General features: G+C 42.2%; 1 protein-coding gene across 3 annotated transcripts in view; it reads right to left on the reverse strand.

The window, feature by feature from the left end:
* SLC38A4 (solute carrier family 38 member 4) overlaps nt 1-19,861 on the reverse strand; it is a 175,246-nt gene that overhangs the window by 43,794 nt on the left and 111,591 nt on the right. For all 3 annotated transcript variants that reach the window (XM_029057880.1, XM_029057882.2, XM_029057881.2), the window contains exons 2-4: nt 16,350-16,582; nt 4,708-4,798; nt 4,030-4,145 (exon numbers count right to left, since the gene is read on the reverse strand). In XM_029057880.1, the coding sequence (XP_028913713.1) occupies nt 4,030-4,145; nt 4,708-4,798; nt 16,350-16,582 (440 nt within the window). The remainder of the gene's footprint in view (nt 1-4,029; nt 4,146-4,707; nt 4,799-16,349; nt 16,583-19,861) is intronic.

The raw sequence follows: 19,861 nt of genomic DNA on the forward strand, positions 1-19,861 counted from the left end.
GTGTGCAGCGCACTGTACTAAGCACTTGGGAGAGTACAATATAACCTAAAACGGAGACATTTTGAGGTGATGACTTACAATTGAGTAGGTGTGGTATTTTGCATCAAACAGAAACTCCTTACCATCGGCTTTAAAGTGTTCAACCTTGCCCTCTCCTATGTTACTTCCTTGACTTTCTACTACAACCCAGCCTGCACATTTTGCTCCTATAATGCCAACCTACTAACTGTAGTCGACCTTGTCTATCGCTGTCAGAGAAGCAGCGTGGCTCAGTGGAAAGAGCACGGGCTTTGGAGTCAGAGGTCATGGGTTCAAATCCCGCCTCGGCCATTTGTCAGCTGTGTGACTTTGGGCAAGTCACTTAACTTCTCGGTGCCTCAGTTACCTCATCTGTAAAATGAGGATGAAGACTGTGAGCCCCATGTGGGACAACCTGATTCCCCTGTGTCTACCCCAGCGCTTAGAACAGTGCTCGGCACATAGTAAGCGCTTAACAAATACCAACATTATTATTAATTTCTTGCTGATGTCCTATCTCTTGCCTGGAACACCTTTCCTCCTTATATCCAGCAGACGATCACTTCCCGCCCTTCAAAGCCTTATTGAAAAAACATCTCCTCCACGGGGCCTTCCCTGACTAAACCCTCATTTCCTCTTCCTCCTCATTTTTGTGTCACCTTTGCACTTGGATTTGCACCTTTTCTTCACCCCTCCCTCAGCACCCCCTCCCCCCCCGCCAAAAAGCCTTTCTTTATATTCCTCCCTAGAGGGTAAGCTCAAGGCGGGCAGGGAATGTGTCTACCACCTCTGTTATACGGTACTCTCCCAAGTGATGATGATGATGCTGGTATTTGTTAAGCATTTACTATGTGCAGAGCACTGTTCTAAGCGCTGGGAGAGATACAGAGTAATCAGGTTGTCCCACGTGAGGCTCACAGTCTTAATCCCCATTTTACATATGAGGTAACTGAGGCCCAGAGAAGTTAAGTGACTTGCCCACAGCCACACAGCTGACAAGTGGCAGACCCAGGATTTGAACCCATGACCTCTGACTCCCAAGCCTGGGCTCTTTCCACTGAGCCATGCTGCTGCAGAGCACTGCACACAATAAGTGGTCGAAGTTGATTATTGAATGATTATACAAAAGACTCTGCTTCCCAGCCACATTCAAAACAGCCACAAGATCTGTCGGTAAGTAGGCTGAATGGAGAAGTTGCATGGCTTAATGGAAACGGCAAGGGGTTGGGAGTCAGAGGACGTGGGTTCTGCCACTTAACTCCCCCACTTGTAACTTAACTCCGCCACTTGCCTGCTCTGTGATGTAGGGCAAGACACAACTTCTCTGTGTCTCAGTTACCTCATCTGTAAAATTGGAATTAAGACTGTGAGTTCCATGTGGGACAACTAGATTACCTTGTATCTACCCCACATCTTAGAACAGTGCTTGGCACATAGTAAGTGCATAACAAATATTATTATAATATGTCCATGAGGGCATGCACACAGCGTCAGTGCAAGAAACATACATAAATAGCTCTTCCTTAACCGGGCAAGAATGCAACTCCTGCACTGTAGCTGAGAAAATAGGTGCAACAAAATAACATAAGAGGATAAAGGATAGGGAAAGAAATGAACACTGAGGGGTGGAGATGAGGAATAATGAGAAGGGGAAATCAGGAAGGACACTATGAGGTTCAAAAGGACTGAGAGAAGAAGTACAGTGACTGAGGGAGAAGGAATTTCAAAGGTGAATGTAGGGAGAAGAAAAATCAGGTGGACAAATACGAGTGTTGAGATACCAGAAAGCACTAAAGAGGTGGATAAATTATGAAAAGAGAAGAAAGAACAAGGGGGAAGGAGGATGAGGTGAGAAAAAGTACACAATGTCAAACAGGTGAAAACTGGGTCTTCCAGGTTTTAGCTCCTTGTGGGAAGGGAACATGTCTCATGCTTCTGATATACTTTCCCAAGAGCATAGTATAATGCATTGCATCCATGCGGCAGTAAATAAGTATCTTCCCACCCAAGCCCTGTCCTCTCCCTGACTTTCCCATCACTATAGACAGCACCAAGTCCTCCCCGTCTCACAATCCCATACCCTTGTCATTACTCTTTACTCATCACCCTCATTCAACCCATATATTCAATATTTCACCAAATCCTGGCGGTTCAACTTTCACAAAACTGCTAAAAATCCACCCTTTGCTCTAATTCAAGCACTTATCCTATCCCAACTTGATTGCTACATCAGTCTCCTCGCTGACTTCCTGCCTCCTGTATCTCCCCATTTGAGTATGAACTTCATTCTGCTGCCCAGATGATTTTTCTACAGAAACATTCAGTCCATCTTTCTCCACTCCTCAAAAACCTCCAGAGGTTGCCCATCCATTTCTACACCAACAGAAACTCCTTACCATCGGCTTTAAAGCTTTCAATTGCTTTGTCCCCTTCTACTTAACTTCACTGCTCTCCTACTACTGTAGCTCCCTAGACTTGTTGTGGGCTGGGAATGTGACTGTTTGTTGTTGCATTGCTCTCTCCCAAATGCTTAGAACAGCACTCTGCACACAGTACGCATTCAATAAATATTACTGAATGAGTGAATGAATACTACAATCCAGCCACCATACTTCGCTCCTCTATTGTTAACCTTTCACTATAACTCAATCTCGTCTACCTCACCTCGACCTCTTGTCCATATCCTGGTCTCGAAAGCCTCTTCATATCCAACAGACAATTACTCTCCCCACTCTCAAAGCCTCATTGATGGCACATATTCTTCATAAGGCTTTCCCTGACTAAGCCCTCATTCCCTCTTTGCATTTGGATTCATCCCCTCCACCCATATCACTTATAAACATATCCATAATTTATTTTAATATCTGTTCCCCAACTCTAGACTGTAAACTCCTTATGGGCAGGGAACATGTCTATGAACTCTGCTTTATTGGACTCTCCCAAGCAGTTAGTACAGTGCTCTGCACACGGTAAGGCCTCAATATATATGATTATTTTTACTATTATTACTACTTCTGCTATGTCTACTATTATTATTACTACTAGTTCTCCTTCTCCTTCTCCTTTTCCTCCTCCCCCTCCCCCTCTTGTTTCCCTCCTCCTCTTATTCTTCTTCCTTATCTTCCTGCTCATCCTTCTTCTCTTCCTACTCCTCCTCTTCCTCCTTCTCTTCCTCCTCCTCTCCTCCTTCTTCTTGTCCTGCTCTTCCTCTTCCTCCTGCTCTTCTTCTTCCTCCTCTTCCTCCTCCTCTCCTTCCTTCATTCTGGGTACTATTTAAATGCAGCACATTAATTATATGCCTTGGCATTTGGTGAGATAAGTTAACACTAGGTTGCTGTTAAGTCTGCTACTATTCTAGGATTCAGGAGTCACATAATTTTTTTTAATGGCATTTGCTAAGTGTTTACTTTGTGCCAGCTACTGTAGTAAACACTGAATAACTATGTTTGTCTCTTCAACAATAATGGAGTTAGGTTCTCTCAGGCATGGGAGTGAAAGAAAACCTATAGATGGTCTGCATTATACCTGATGCTACACACACACAAAAAAAAAACCCACACAACTGTTTCTTTCGACGCTGCATTACACTGCATCCAGAGAGTGTATGGAATTGGGACAACATTCCTGCTTACTGCTGTTGTGTTATATCTATAACGCTTAGAAAACATGACTTCTGGTGGAACAAAGACTGTAAAATGACTGTGAATTTTTCTCTTAGCACATTGGCACAATGACTTAGGTAATGGGACTAGGCTGCTTAGTACAGTGCTCTGCACATAGTAAGTGCTCAATAAATACGATTGAATTTTGACACGGAGCAACCCCTCCAGAGCAGTGGAGGTGACACTCCAGCAGTGCTTCAGTTGGGTCAAGCAGACATCCATCCCATCAAAAGGTTAAGGATATTGGATGACAATTTTGCCTATACCATTGAAATTGAGTGACATCTCATTGCACTGACCCACGAACACTTTGGGACCTTTTCTTTTCAGACTGTGCAAAGATACTCACACAAAAAGGATGATTCCAGTGTTGGCCATGGCATAGGACAGACCTAGGATTCCACTGCCCATGATGGCATTACTGAGGTTGAATGATGACATTCCAAAGGATGTGGTTCCAGGGTGCTTCAAGAAAAAGAGTGCATTATAAGCAAATTTATGCTCAAAAACATCTGCAGGAGGAAGCACCCTTTGGTTACTGGCATTCTCACATTATTTTCACCACAGGGTATCTTTGATGTTTGTTGGTGAAGAGTTAAGTCCAAGTCGAGAACTAACCAAGAGAAAATTTCCAAGAATAAAGACAATGACACAACCTCAATAAAACCCTGTCATTTTCACTGGAATGTAATATTTGATTCAGAACAGTTTTAAATAAAGAAACAGGTCAAATAACACAAAGAGAGAAAGAACTGGAGCTTTGCTAATTGCAATTTACATTGGGCAGGCTACGGTGATTTCTTTAAAAACAAATAAATTTCATAAATGATTTATGCAGCCATATGGTGAACGAAAAAAAAAAGAAAAAAGCAAGCCCTTATTCCAGTAAAGGCCTGAATAAACAACAGAATTTGCTGATGAAAGTCTTTGGAAAATTTCAGGGTCACATTGTTTTCCCACAGAGACTCAGATAGACCAGGCTTCCCTTATCCCCGTTCTGACTCCTTAAAAGCACGGATCAACTTACGTCTTCCTCGTCATAGTTATCCAACTTCTTCTTCCCCAGGAATCCATTTGTAAGGAACTTTTGGCTCTCAGTGTCTTCATTAGCAAATTGGCTAAATGCACAAAGAAGAGGAAAGTCAGAAAGCCAGAGAAGATTCAACATGGATAAATGCTGATTGAGGGGAAAATCTAAATAAGCAGGTGGGGAAGGGAATAGGTGGTCCCCCGCCTGACCTACGGTTCCTCCATTCATGTAGAAAAGCCAACCAGTTGAGGCCAATAGATAGCATTCTTTAGGTTTAGTGGCATTTCTTACGGGAAAGAGCACAGACCTGGGAGGCAAGAGATCTGAGTTCTAATCTCTGCTCTGCCACTTGCCTATTGGGTGACCTTTAAAAATCACTTAAGCAAACAATCAATCATATTGATTGAGAGCTTACTGTGTGCAGAACACTGTACTAAGTGCTTGGGAGAGTTCAAAAGAACAGGACACATTCCCTGCCTATAGTGAGCTTAGAGTTTAGAGGGCTTAAGAAGTCACTTTACTTCTCTGAACCTCCATTTCCTTAGCCCGAAAATGGGGATAAAATTTCCTCTCTCCCATCCTCGTAGACGATGAGTCTCATGTGGGAGAAGGTTAGTCTCCCATCCGATAATCTTGTCTCAACCCTAGCAACTGACATATTAAGCACTTTACAAATGCCACAGTCGGTAGTATTATTTTTGAGGTAAGGCAGTCTAGTTTTTGTGCTCTTCTTCCTCCCTTTCTTTTTCCCAATTCCCCTAATGAAAAATAATAATTGTGGTATTAGTTAACCACTTACTATGTGAGAAGCATTGTACTAAGTGCTTGGATAGGTATGGCACAGTGGATAGAGCACGGGCCTGGGAGTCAGGAGGTCACGAGTTCTAATCCCGGCTCCGCCACTTGTCTGCTGCGTGACCTTCAGCAAGTCGCTTCACTTCTCTGGGCCTAGGTTCCCTCACTTGTAAAATGGGGTTTGAGACTGGGAGCCCCATGTGGGACAGGGACTGTGTCCAACCCAATTTGCCTGTATTCACCCCAGTGCTTACTACAATGTCTGGCACTTAGTAAGCGCTTAACAAATGCCATAATTATTATTATTAGTTTTACAAATTAGGTTAGATCCAGTCCCTGTCCCGCATGGGGCACACCGTTTAAGCAATCTAATCTGTTGTAATAGGCAAAGTCCTCTGGGAGCCAACCTTCCCTCCAGTTAGATACCAACTGTGGAGACAATCAATTAATCAGCCAATGGTATTTATTATGCACTTACTGTGTATAAGCACTGCATTATCTGTTTAGAAGGGTACACTACAGTAAAGTTGGTAGACATGATTCCTGGCTAAAGTGAGTGCATAGCCTTGAGGATAGAGCCTGGGCTGGGAGTCAGAAGGACCTGGGTTCTAATCCCAGCTTGGCCACTTGCCTGCTGTGTGACCTTGAGCAAGTTACCTCACTTCTCTGTGCCTCAGTTACCTCACCTGGATGAAAATGGTGAGTCCCATGTGGGACAAAGATTGGGTCCAACCTGATTAGCTTGTAACTATCCAAGTGCTTAGAACCGTGTCTGGTGCATAGTAAGTTCCTAACAAATATCAAAAAAACAAAACAAAACAAAGTTCCAGTTTGACATGGATTCAAAATACTTCAGGACCTGACTTCAGGATACATCTCTTTTGGTGTTTTTCTATTGGCTTATACCTAGGATGGTCTTTTGAATGCTTGCTGTGTTTGGCCCTGCAACTGCTGCATTGACTTTTTCATCCATGCACCCACCCACTGGGGGACTTCATTGTCAGTGGTTCCTTCCAGTTCCAGGGACAGATAGACATTAGTTTGCAGACGGTTATGGCGGCTCAGTCATTTTCTCATCAGTCAATCAGTGGCATTTATTATTTACACTTCTTGTCTCATATTTTTTGTAATATATTTATATTAATGTCTCTCTTCCCCTTCTAGACTATTAACTCATTAAGGGCAGGGAATCGGCTTCTTTTATTGTTATATTGTACTCTCTCAAGAGCTTAGCACAGCGCACTGCACACGGTAAGTCCTCATTACATATTATTGACTGACTGACTTTGGGAAAAGCACTTGTGGTCTAGATTGTAAGCTCCTTGTGGGAAGAGATGTGTCTACCAACTCTGTTATACTGTACTCTCCCAAGTGCTTAGTACAGTGCTCTGCACTCAGTAAACACTCGATAAATACCACTGATTGATACTAATTAATGGGAAAGTCAAGGGATCTATTAAAAGAAACATCAGAAGTGGACTAGAAGCTAAGTGTGAGGAAGAAAATCTTTTCTTTTGATTACAGACCACTTACAATATTCCTTTCCTTAGTTCATTAACTAATAAAATCATCACCACCATCATCAATGGTATTTACTGAGAGCGTAGTATGTGCAGAGCACTACTGTAAGCATTTGAGAGAGTACAATACTACAGAGTTGATAGATGTGTTCCCTGCCCACAATGAGCTTACAGTCAAATCAGAGCAGGTTCATTAGCTAGTGATAACAGAGAGGTCGACTTGCTATAAGTTATAATTATTATTCTGGGTGTTCAGGCTTTCAACCTTCATTTATTTAAGAGTACTTCCATCTAGATACAGCCCTATTAATGCAGGAAGCTGCCAAAAGACAATTCCTTTTCATGAAACGAATTCTTGAAATTATGACAATTGTGTGGAACTTTTTGTATGAAAAATTACTCATCAGAGATATTTTTATACAACCTCTGACCTTAAGCCATGAGGGATGATTTTTAGAGGAGACAAATTTCAAATTTTATAACAGTTAAAGAATCAATCAAGCAATAGTATTTACTGAGCACTGTACTAAACATTTGGGAAAGTGCAATACAATAGAGTTGGTAGACAGGAAGCCTGACAATCTAGAGAGGGGGACAGATATAAATATAAATTACAGTAGAAGAAAAAGTAGAGTATAAGGATATATTTATAAGTGCTGTGGACTCAGGTGACTATCAAAGTGTAGAAGGGGTTCATACACAAGTGCACAGATGATGCAGATGAGAGGATCAATAGGGAGAGCTTGGTCCAGGGGAAGGCCTCTTGGAAGAGGTGTGATTTTAGGAGGTTTTGAAGGTAGGGAGAGTGGTGGTCTGTTGAAGATAAAGGTTGGGGGCAGTTCCAGGCCAAAAAGAGAGTGTGGGCAAGGGGTCTTTGACGGGATAGACAAGATGGAGTAATAGAGAGTAGGTTGGCATTAGAGGAGTGAAGTATGTGTATTGGGTTGTAGTAGAAGAGCAGCGAGGTAAGGTAGTTTGGGGGAAGCCGATTGAGTGCTTCAAAGTCAATTGTAGGCAGTTTCTGTTTGAGGCAGAGGTGGATGGGCAACCACTAGAGGGTCTTGAGGAGTGGGGGGGGGTAAGGATTGAATATATTTTAGGAAAATGATCCATGCAGCAGAGTGAAATATCGACTGGAGCAGGAAAAGACAGGAGGTAGGGAGCCCAGCAAGGGCTGAGGCAATAGTCAAGGAGGGAAATGATACAGGATTAACAAAGTTTCATTTTCACATTACAAGTAACTCATTTTATTCTCACACCAACCCTGTAAGGGAGAGGCATTACCCCACCTGACAGAAGAAAAAATACGAAGGCATAGAGAGGCTGTGATTTGCCTGAGGTACCACAGCTGCACTGTGATAGATTTGGGACAACAGTGCAAGTCTCTAGCTTCCAAACCTGTGCTCTTCCCACTAAGTCACACTGCCTCCCATGGAAGTGTTAGCAGGAGTTGACATGAAGGAGTAAAAAGAAAGACTTCAGGAAGAGGGGAGTCAGCTTTGACTGTTGGCTTGACAGCACACTGTTTCCTGGTTTTGTTCATTTTCAATATCCAATATGCAACAGGTAGGCATTAGGCCATCTTTATATTTGATTTCTGGGAAATGATCCCCACATTCTGTGCCAACAATAATAATAATAATGGTACTTGTTACCTGCTTATTTACACTTCCCTCTATTAATAATACTAATGATGGCATTTGTTAAGCGCTTACTATGTGCCAAGCACTGTTCTAAGCATTGGGGGAGATACAAGGTAATCAGGTTGTCCCATGTGGGGCTCACAGTCTTAATCCCCATTTTACAGTCGTGGTAACTGAGGCACAGAGAAGTGAAGTGCCTTGCCCAAGGTCACACAGAAGACAAGTGGCAGAGCAGATATTGGAATCTATGACCTTTTGACTCCCAGGCCTACACTCTATCCACTACGCCATCCAGCTTCCTTGTGGACAGGGAACGTGCCTGTACAACTCAGTTATATTGTACTTTCCCAAATGCTTAGTACAGTGCTCTGCACACAGTAAGTGCTCGAGACTGTAAGCTCACTGTGGGCAGGGAATGTGTCTGTTTATTGTTAATTGTACTCACCCAAGCACTTAGTACAGTACTCTGCACACAGGGCTCAATAATTATGACTGAAAGAATGAAAGTACTCAGTAATTATGGTTAATTGATTGAGTGATTATTATCTGTCAAGCACTGTGGTAATTGCTGGGATATATATTATAAGCAGGTAGCCACAGTCTCCAACCCACAGTCTGAGTCAGGAAGAGCACAGCTATTTTAAACACAGTTTTGTGCTGCCTGTGAAAAACATACAGGGAAAAAATATAATAACAACAATAATAATTATAGAACTTATTAAGCACTTACTATGTACTAGGCACTGTACTAAGCTCCGGGGTGGATACAGACAAACTGGGTGAGACCCAATCTCTGTCCCACGTGGGGCTCACAGTCTCAATCTCCGTTTTCCAGATGAGGTGACCGAGGCAATGAGAAGCCAAGCGACTCGCCCAAAGTCACACAGCAGACATGTGGGGGAGCCAAGATTAGAACCCATGATCTTCTGACTCCCAGGCCCCTGCTCTATCCACTACGCCATGCTCTTTCTCCAGGATGTGACTTCCCTAAAGAAAGACCATGGAAAGCTTGCTGCGACCATTGCGGCTCCATCCCCACACCTGACCGATGATGAATCGTAGTGACCCTGGTATAGTGTATCCTAACAATATAATGTATAATAATGATCATAACTGGTAATCATAACTGTGGTATTTGTTAAGCGCTTACCAAGTGCCAGGCACTGTACTAAGTGCTGGGGTGGATACAAGCAAATGGGGATGGACACAGTCCCTGTCCTACGTGGGGCTCACATCTCAATCTCCATTTTACAGATGAGGTAACTGAGGCCCAGAGAAGTGAAGTGACCTGCCCAAGGTCATACAGCAGACAAGTGGCAGAGCTGGGATTAGAACCTTCTGACTCCCAGGCATGTGCCCTATCACTATATCTTACTGCTTCCCATTATGCCACATGTGGTTCATGAAGGTGGGGGAAGACCCTGAAAAATTGAGCAGGGGCAAAGAAGGTATTATAAATCCCTAGATTTATTCATTCATTCATTCAATCGTATTTATTGAGCGCTTAATGTACTAAGAGCACTGTACTAAGTACTTGGAAAGTAAAATATTGGAAAGTAAAATAGAGCAATAGAGACAGTCCCTGCCCCCAACGGGCTTACAGTCTAGTTAAGCGTTTACTATGTCCAGGTGGATAACCTCGTAACCACCCTAGAACTTAGGATAGTGCTTGGAACATAGTAAGCAATTAACAAAAACCATAATTAATTAATTGTCAAGCACTGTTCTAAGTTCTGGGATACATACAAGTTAATCAGGTTGAGTACAGTCCCCGTCCCACATGGGGTTCACAGTCTACATAGGAAGGAGAACAGGTATTGAATTCTCATTTTGCAGTTGAGGAAACTGAGGCACAGAGAAGTGAAGTGATCTGCCCACAGTCACATAGCAGAGAAGTTGAGCAGCATGGCCTCTTGGATTCCCCCTCCCCACTGCAAACCCTGAATGCTAAACATAAAAAGATTAGGGAATTTGATTTATTGTGAAGACAAAAAATGATGAGATGAAGTGAAAGGGAAAGAAAACCTTGGATAGTCGCGAAAGAGATGCAGTAATCTAATAACTTTTTTTAAAAGTCAGTAACTTCAAAATTCTAGGTTCATTCCTAGGTTCGTCTAGGTTCATTCTTGCTCCAGGTATATTTTGGCCCCGTTTGTTTGCCCATCCAAATAATCTTGCCCCTGTCTGGCACATTTCACATTGCACTCTTTGATTTTTTTTACCCTCATAGTTCTTCTCATCTGAGAAATGGCTTTGATTCTGGCACAACCCCTCCCTCCCAGATACACCAGCCCCATTCCAATCCTCCACAGATATCTCCCTCCCAGGAATAATTCCTCTGCTTCAGAAACAATTCCCTCACTTTCTGGAACACCCTCTCCGGCTGGAGGATTATCAGCCAATGGAACTCAAATGAGACCTGGCCTTTTGTGGGAGGGCTGAATTTGGACTCCACTCCTGGGGTTGGATTTCTACAGTTCCTTTCCAGCAGCAGATCTATTTTTAGTGCTGGGGCTCAGCACAGACAGATCAAATCTAGTCCCTGTCCCATCTGGTGCTCACAGTCTAGTGGAGAGGGAAGTAGGGTGGCCTAGTGGAAAGAGCACAGGCCTGGGAGTCTTAGTTCTTATTCCGACTCTGCTCCTTGCCTGCTGTGGGACCTTGGGCACATCACTTAACATCTTCATTTATTTGCCGATTTGTACATTCCAAGCGCTTAGTACAGTGCTCTGCACATGGTAAGCGCTCAATAAATACTACTGAATGAATTTACCACATATATAAAATGGGGATTAAGCCTGTGAGCCCCTTGTGTGACATGGACTGTGTCCAATCTGATTATTTTAGTATAGGGCCTGGCTATACTAAACATTTATACTAAGCATTTGTTAAATGCTTTAACAAATATCACAAATAAGGAGAGAACTGGTTTTTAATATTTTTCCGATGAGGAAACTGAAGCACAGAGAAGCTATGTGATTTGCCCAAGGTCACATAGCAGACAAATGGTAGAGCCAGGATTAGAACCCAGGTCTCCTGAATCCTGTTCCTGTGCCCTTTCCATTAGGACACCTGCATCTCCAAACAGCTTGGAGATCCTCTAAGGGAAAAAAATCAGGGCGAGAACATAGAACAAAGGCCCGGTGAGCGGAGGAAGGGAAAGGAGTGGAGGACTGTGTGGGACACTACTTGTGTCCTTGCATTTTCCCTTTCTCTGGGGATTTTGGGAGAAGTTGGGACCACGTTGTGGAGCCCTGCACTGGAACTCATAATGAAAAATCAATAGTACTACATCAATCAAATAGTGGTACCTACTGAGCATTTACTGTGTGCAGAACACTGCACTAAGTCCTTGGGAGAATACAATATGACCAAGTTTTTAAACACATTCCCTGCCCACAAGGGGTTTACAATCTAGAGGGGGAGACAGACATTAATATAAATAAATTATGGACATAAGTGCTGTGGGGCTGAGGGTGGGTGTATGTCAAGTGTCCTAAGGGTGAATCAATCAATCCATCAATTGCATTTATTGAGAACTTACTGTGTGCAGAGCACTGTACTAAATGCTTGGGAAAGTGCTATACAATAGAGTTGAGAGAAACATTCCCTTCCCACAAGAGCTTATTGCCTCGAGGGGGAGACAGACATTAATACAAATAAATAAATTACAGATATGAACATCAGTGCTGTGGGGCTGAGGGTAGGGTGATGTAGGTTAGGGTGTGGTGATTATTATTACTATTACTACTATTACAACTCTTATTATTATAGTGGGTTCTAGTTCATTCATAATAATTATGGTATTTGTTAAGCGCTTACTATGTGCAGAGCACTGTTCTAAGCGCTGGGGGAGATACAGAGTCATCAGATTGTCCCACATGGGGCTCACATTTTTTAATCCCCATTTTTACAGATGAGGTAACTGAGGCCCAGAGAAGTTAAGTGACTTGCCCAAGGTCACACAGCAGACAAGTGGCAGAGTAGGGATTAGAACCCCCGACCTCTGACTCACAAGCCTGTGCTCCTTCCACTCAGCCACACATTATTATTATTGTTCATTCATTCATCCAATCATATTTATCGAGTGCTTACTATGTGCAGAGCACTGTATTAAGCACTTGGAATGTACACATTGGCAGCAGATAGAGACAATCCCTGACCAACAATGGGCTCACAGTCTAAATGGGGGAGATAGACAACAAAACAAAACAAGTAGTCAGGTGTCAACACCATCAAGATAAATAGAATCATAGATATATACACATTGATAAAATAGAGTTATAAATAATATATACAGATAGGCACAAGTGCTGTAGGAAGGGGAAGGGGGAAGAGCAGAGGGAGGGAGTAGGAGGAACGAGGAGGAGAGATGGGGCAGAGGGAAAGGGAGGGCTCAGTCTGGGAAGACCTCCTGGAGGAGGTGAGCTCTCAGTAGGGCTTTGAAGAGGGGAAGAGAGTTAGTTTGGCGAAGGTGAGGAGGGAGGACATTCAGGTCTAATCTCGGGTCTGCCACTTGTCTGCTGTGTGATTTTGGTCAAGTCACTTAGCTTCTCTGTGCCTCCTTTACCTCATCTGTAAAATGGGGATTAAGACTGTGAGCCCCACGTGGGACAACCTGATAACCTTGTATCTTCTACAGCGCTTAGAACAGTGCTTTGCACATAGTAAGCGCTTAACCAATGCCATCATTATTATTATTATTACCTTAGTTTACCTAAACAGCTTTCCTGTGATGAAGATAGTGCTGCCCGACCTCAATTTACAAATTTTCTTGAACTTATCCCGCACTTAACCCAGGGCTTAGTGCCTAGTAAGCACTGAATGAATACCATTGCTGATACTATCACAATTAATGCAATACTATTATTATTACTACTAATATCATTATGGTATTCATTAAGTGCTTACTATGTGTTGAGCATTGTTTTAAGCACTGGGGCAGATACAAATTACTCATGTCCCATTAATCAACTCATGTTTCATAAATCATGACCCAGTCCCAGCCTCACTTCGAGCTTACAGTCTATGTAGGAGGGAGAACAGGTTTAAACAGATTTTGAAACCCCATTTTAGAGTTGAGGAAATTGAGACCAGAGAAGTTAAGTGACTTGTCCCAAATCACACAGCAAGCAACTGGCAGATCTGGGTTAAAAACCCAGGTCCTCTGACTCTCAGGCTCACAATCTTTCCACTAGGCCATGTCACTTATTATTATTGTTATTATTTTGTCCTTAGTTTACCTTCACTGCATTATTGGGAGGGAGGGAATACTGCCACCTCATGCCACAAAAGAGGAAACCAAAGCACAGAGAGGTCAAAGAACTGGCCCAAGGTCACACATCAGGCCAGTGGCAGAGCTGAACCTAGAACCCCAAGCTCTGGCTGCATTCCTTAAAGTTGTCCCACTAACTCCCACACTTATGTTTAGGCCACTTAGGAAGGCTCTTCCCTTCTTGGCTATTCTGGAATATTTCTTATTCATGGTACGAAGAGAGATCATTCTATATGATTTTTTGGAGAGTTTTTTCCCTAGTATATGTTTGCCATAAAAATCTAAGTAGTTATACTAGTGTCTTGAGGTGAGCTTGGGCCAGAAAACATTTGGGGAGTCAGATTCTACACAAAATAAAGTGTTATGACTCTGCACAAAATAAAATTTTATAAAAAATCCAGTTCCATTGATTTAAATGTGCTGAAGAAAGAAAAAGCTGCAAATTGGAAAACCAAACACAGGATTGCCTGAACTGACCAGAATCAATTCTCACCATGGAACTGAGATCATGCTGTGAAGAAATTCTTACTCACCCTCTAATAGTTCCTTTCTTTGAAGAACTAAGCATCACTGAGGGAGAGGAACCCTGTTTAATTCTCACCTGTGTATGCTCTCCCAGTGCTAAGTACAGTGCTCTGCACACAGTAAGCATTTAATAAGTTCTGTTACTACTACTGAGGCATCTCAAGTCTTTCAGTTGAAGTTTAATGAATTAAGGCTATTACTCTATTCTTCTTCTTACGCTAGCTATTAAATACTATGTGTCAAACTTTGGTCTAAGTGCTGGAGTTAATCAGGTTGGACACAGTTCCTGTCCCCCATGGGGCTCAAAGTCTAAGAGGGAGGGAGAACAGATATTTAATCTTCATTTTTACAGTTGAGGAAACTGAGGCACAAAAATGTGAAGTGACCTGCCCACATTCACACAGGAGACAAAAGGCAGAGCTGGGATTAGGATCCAGATTCTCTGACTCCCAGGCTCGTGCTCTTTCCCTTAGTCCACACAGATTCTCTGTACATGTAGTTATTAAAGTATTTATCATTAAAATTCCATTTTATGTTATGGGAAAACAATGTGGTGGTATGTGTGTCTTGTGGGGGTAAAGTAACTAACTTAAATCTGCAAAGAATGCAGGGTCAATTGGGATGAAACCCCCCAAATTCCAAGAATTCTGCCTTAGGTTTGTACAACTTTGAATTGCTAAGTAAAAGAAAGATAATTTCATCTGTTTTTTTGAGGTTTCGACTTGTTTATTTTTATAATGAAAATTTAAGCAGCTATTCTTTTGTAATGAGATCAGTTTTGGTCAGAGAACATTTAAGAAGCCAGAATCTGCAGAAAATAAAATAGAAACTGCCCCATTTTGTTTTAAATATCCTGGAGAAAGAAGATGATGCAAATTGGAAACACAAATACAGCAATTCTCAACTAAAGCATCTTTATGAATCTCAGTAAACATTTATATCTAGGGATCAAAAAAATTCTGCTCTTAAAAAAAAATACATGCTCTTAAAATTGCTAAACAATGGCCAGTGTTAGAAGCCAGGAACAATGAAAGTTGGTATTGCACAAATCTCTAGGCAATCTTGCCAATTTTGATATAAAGCATTATTTATTTCTCTTTCAGCAATTGGTCTCTGTGGGCCAAAGCTGGTCCTTTATGTAAAAGTGTTCCCAGGCAGGTATCTCCTCATTCCCCGTAATCCTCTGCAAGCTGGTCTCTCTAGGAAACTTCCTTTCAAGTCAATGAGAGGCTTTGCTTTTATCAACACCCACGGAGTTGCAAGGAGACCGAATTCCCAAGGACAGGATGCCTGGTTTCTGGAGAATTCCAAGGCTAATTAATAGTAAGGGCTTCACGAGCAGTTCTAAACTGAATAGCCATAGATTCCTTTAATGGAGGTGGATCTCTCTCTTGGCACTATGGCAGCCATCGGTCGTGGTGATGTTCAGGTTCTTTTGAGGAGGGCCTATAATGGACTCCTGAGGTATTTTGTTTGATTCCGCAAAGTTTGCCATTAAATGGAGTCATTCATAAGCAAATGGCAATAATCCCGTTTCATAGAGTACACTTCCAAACAGATTGATTCCTTAGCATTTGGGTGACGGATACCTAACAGCATCCAGATATACCAAACCAGTGTAGATTGCTTGGAACAGGAGGGCAAGAAGATTCACTCATTTCGAAGTGTCTTGAGTAAACAATGTGTTATTTTGCTAGAGAAGGTGGAGTCTGAGGGCTTAATAAAATGAACCCCCCCAAAATCTGTTTCATCATTTGGAGCGGGAATTACACCCCAGCCTTCCAGATAAATCATTAACAGATTAGTTCACTTTGTATGTTGCCTCCCGGAATGTCACTTTTCAGCCCTCGCATTGATCCCGACGGTTTTAAAACGGCCTACCTGCTAATCGTGACCTTTTCTGAATCTTCCATCTCTGTGTAGCTGTCTTGAATGCTCTCTCCACTACTGCTCTCCTCATCAAGTTCGATGTTGACTTTTCGCAGTTCCATGCGATCCATTTGAGCGGTATCAGCGGTTTTTCCTCTCCACACCAGCTCCTTCAGTGCAAACAATATACTGTGCTTTCTGCTTAAGGTTCTCGCACCATGTGTTGACTTTCCGAACACTCTGTTCTGCAAACAGAACACAAAAAAACTCATTATAATTTCCCTCAAATTAGATAAATGAGGGTGAATCATTGAGCTTATACTAAAAAAGGAAACTTCTGTAGACTAGGAAATTGATGGATAAATGAAAGCACAATAACACCACGCTGGATCTTTATACAAAAAAGCTCACCAAAAAACAAAGCTTTTTTTTTTGGAAACTTTAGCTATGGTCACTGGTGGCTTATTGGCTTGAAAAAGTACATTCGAAAGGTGCCTGTTTCACAACCAGGAATGAATATGGCACTGGGTTAACTGCTCAATATCTGTTTGATCCTGATGGAAAACTAACACGTGAGAAGAAGAAACACATGGTTTCCCAGCAGCATTGCAGGGTGAATAAGTCAATCAATCAATCAATGGTATTTATTGAGTGCTTACTGTGTTCAGAACACTGCACTAAGCACTTGGGAAAATACAGTACAACAGGGTTGGTAGAAACTTTCCCTGCTCGCAAAGAACTTTCAGCTTATAAATACATTCTCAACCTACTGCATTTAGAATTGAAACTATTTTGGATAGAATTAGACGATATGTATTATGAATCAAACCTAAAGAAACTAACACTAATAATAATGAAAATAATAGTAATAATGTGGCATTTGCTAAGCACTTATTATCTGCCAAGTACTGAGGTAAATACAGTATAATAAGAACAGACAGTCCCTGTCCCACACAGACTCACCATCTAAGGCAACTGATTATATGTACATTCTTTTTTTATTTTTAATTTTATTGTATTTGTTAAGCACTTACTATGTGCCAGGTACTGTACTAGAAAATGAGGTGGGAAACACTTCCAGTCCTGCAGAGGGTTCACAGAGCCAATCTCCATTTTACGGATGAGGTAACTGAGATACAGAGAAGTTAAGTGACTAGCCTAAGGTCACACAGCAGACAAGTGGTGGAGGCAGAATTAGCACTTCTAGGTCCCTCCTCTTTCCACTATGGCTATGATGCTTCTCTAATTCCCAGGAGGCAATATCAGTCACCTTATATTCCTATGGAAATTGTTAGCATTTGTATCCCCTTTTGGATGTAAACTGCCTAAGAGAGATATTTCTCCCTCTGAAATGTTTCTTCTGAAATTCCTGTATTACAGATGGAAAAACAGAAAATCTGATGAATATCACATCCCTTCATTTACTATGGAAATGTAGATATATACATGTATGTATAGTGTTGTCCTTTTTATTGGCTGATTGTACGCTATTATTATTATTATTATTATTATGGTACTTGTTAAGTGCTTATGTTTGTAATAAAGGGAGGGCGTGGGCAATGGGTGGGCGATAAGAATGATGAGATCGAGGAACAGAGAGTAGATTGGTGTTGGAGGACCAAAGTGTGGTTAGGAGATCAGCGAGGTAAGGTAGGAGGAAAAACTGAAAATCTAAAATCTGATGGTACTTCACTCTGCTTTGCTTCAGCAGTTTAAATAAAAAGAGGCAACACAGTGAACCAACTTCTGTAGGCAAAGGACTAGAAGGCCACCAGTCAAGAGTGTTCTTCCCCAGTGCTTAATACAATGCTTACACAAATAAGCACTTAACAAATACTGTTATTACTATGGTATTTATTATGGTATTTGTTATTATGGTATTTGTGGTTACTACGTGCCCAGCACTGGGGTAGATACAAGGTAATCAGGTTGTCCCACTTGGGCTCACAGTCTTAATCCCCATTTTACAGATGAGGTAACTGAGGCAGAGAAGTTTAAGTGACTTGCCCAAAGTCACTGATAAGATATAAAAGGTGGAGCCGCGATTAGAACCCACGGCCTCTGACTCCCAAGCCCGTGATCTTTCTACTAAGCCACGCTCCTTCTCTAGATATGAGTCAAATGTGGATGAAAAAATATGTCCAGTCACTGGCCTAAAGAGAACATTAGGGAAGCAACATAGCCTAGTAGATGAGAACCTGGGCCTGGGAATCAGAAGGATCTGCGTTTAACCCAGGCTCCACCACATGTCTGCTGTGTGGCCTTGGGCATGTCATTTCACTTCTCTGTGCCTCAGTTACCTCATCTGTAAAATGGGGATTAAGATTGTGAGCCCCATGTGGGATAGGGACTGTGTTCAACCTGATTTGCTTGTATCTACCTTAGCGTTTAGAACACTGCTTGGCATATAGTAACTGTTTAAAAAATAGCACAGTTATTATTATTACTATCATTATTCTATCCCTGGTGAGCAGGCACAGCCACATCTTGGGAGGGCAATAGGGATTTAGGTCTTTGGCCTTTTGCTTCTAATGCGATTTAGTGCTTTTTTTCAGATGGAGCTAACTCCTATTGGCTCCTGCCTCATAATGCTCTCTGCCTGCTCTAACCATCAACAGGTTGATTTTAGATCAATCAATGGCATTTACTGAGCACTTACTGTGTGCAGAGCACTGTATTATGCACTTGGGAAAGCACAATTCAACAGAGTTGGTAAACACAATCCCTGAAAACAAGGAGTTTACAGTATAAATAAATAAATTACTGATAGAGGAAACAGTAGAGTATGAGAAGACACCGCATAAGTGCTGTGGAGCTGGTGTGAGTGGTAAAGACCTCCAAGAGGACTTCTCTAAGGTCTCATTTCTTCTTTCCCCATTTCCTTCTGCATCACCTTGATTGCTCCTTTGGTTCACCCCCGCCCCCCCCAGCCCCACAGCACTTATCCGTAATTTATTTATTCATTCAATAGTATTTATTGAGCGCTTACTATGTGCAGAGCACTGTACTAAGCGCTTGGAATGTACAACCGGTAACAGATTTGTTAATAATAATAATGGTATTTGTTAAGCGCTTACTATGTGCGAAGAACTGTTTTAAGTGCTGGGAGGTGGGGAGAGGGGCTGACTGTTGGATGTGAAGTGGCGGGGAGTTTCAGGCCGGAGGGAGGGCGATGAGAATGATGAGATCGAGGAACGGAGAGTAGATTGGTGTTGGAGGACCAAAGTGTGGTTAGGAGATCAGCGAGGTAAGGTAGGAGGAAAAACTGAATATCTAAAACCTGATGGTACTCACTCTGCTTTGCTTCAGCAGTTTAAATAAAAAGAGCAACACAGTGAGCCAACTTCTGTAAGCGAAGGACTAGAAGGCTATCAATCAATAGTGTTCTTAGCAGCGTGGCGCAGTGGAAAGAGCACGGGCTTTGGAGTCAGGGCTCATGAGTTCGAATCCCAGCTCTGCCACTTGTTGGCTGTGTGACTGTGGGCGAGTCACTTAACTTCTCTGTGCCTCAGTTCCCTCATCTG

This window comes from Ornithorhynchus anatinus, chromosome 2 (genome assembly GCF_004115215.2).
Source record: "Ornithorhynchus anatinus isolate Pmale09 chromosome 2, mOrnAna1.pri.v4, whole genome shotgun sequence".
NCBI lineage: Eukaryota > Metazoa > Chordata > Mammalia > Monotremata > Ornithorhynchidae > Ornithorhynchus > Ornithorhynchus anatinus.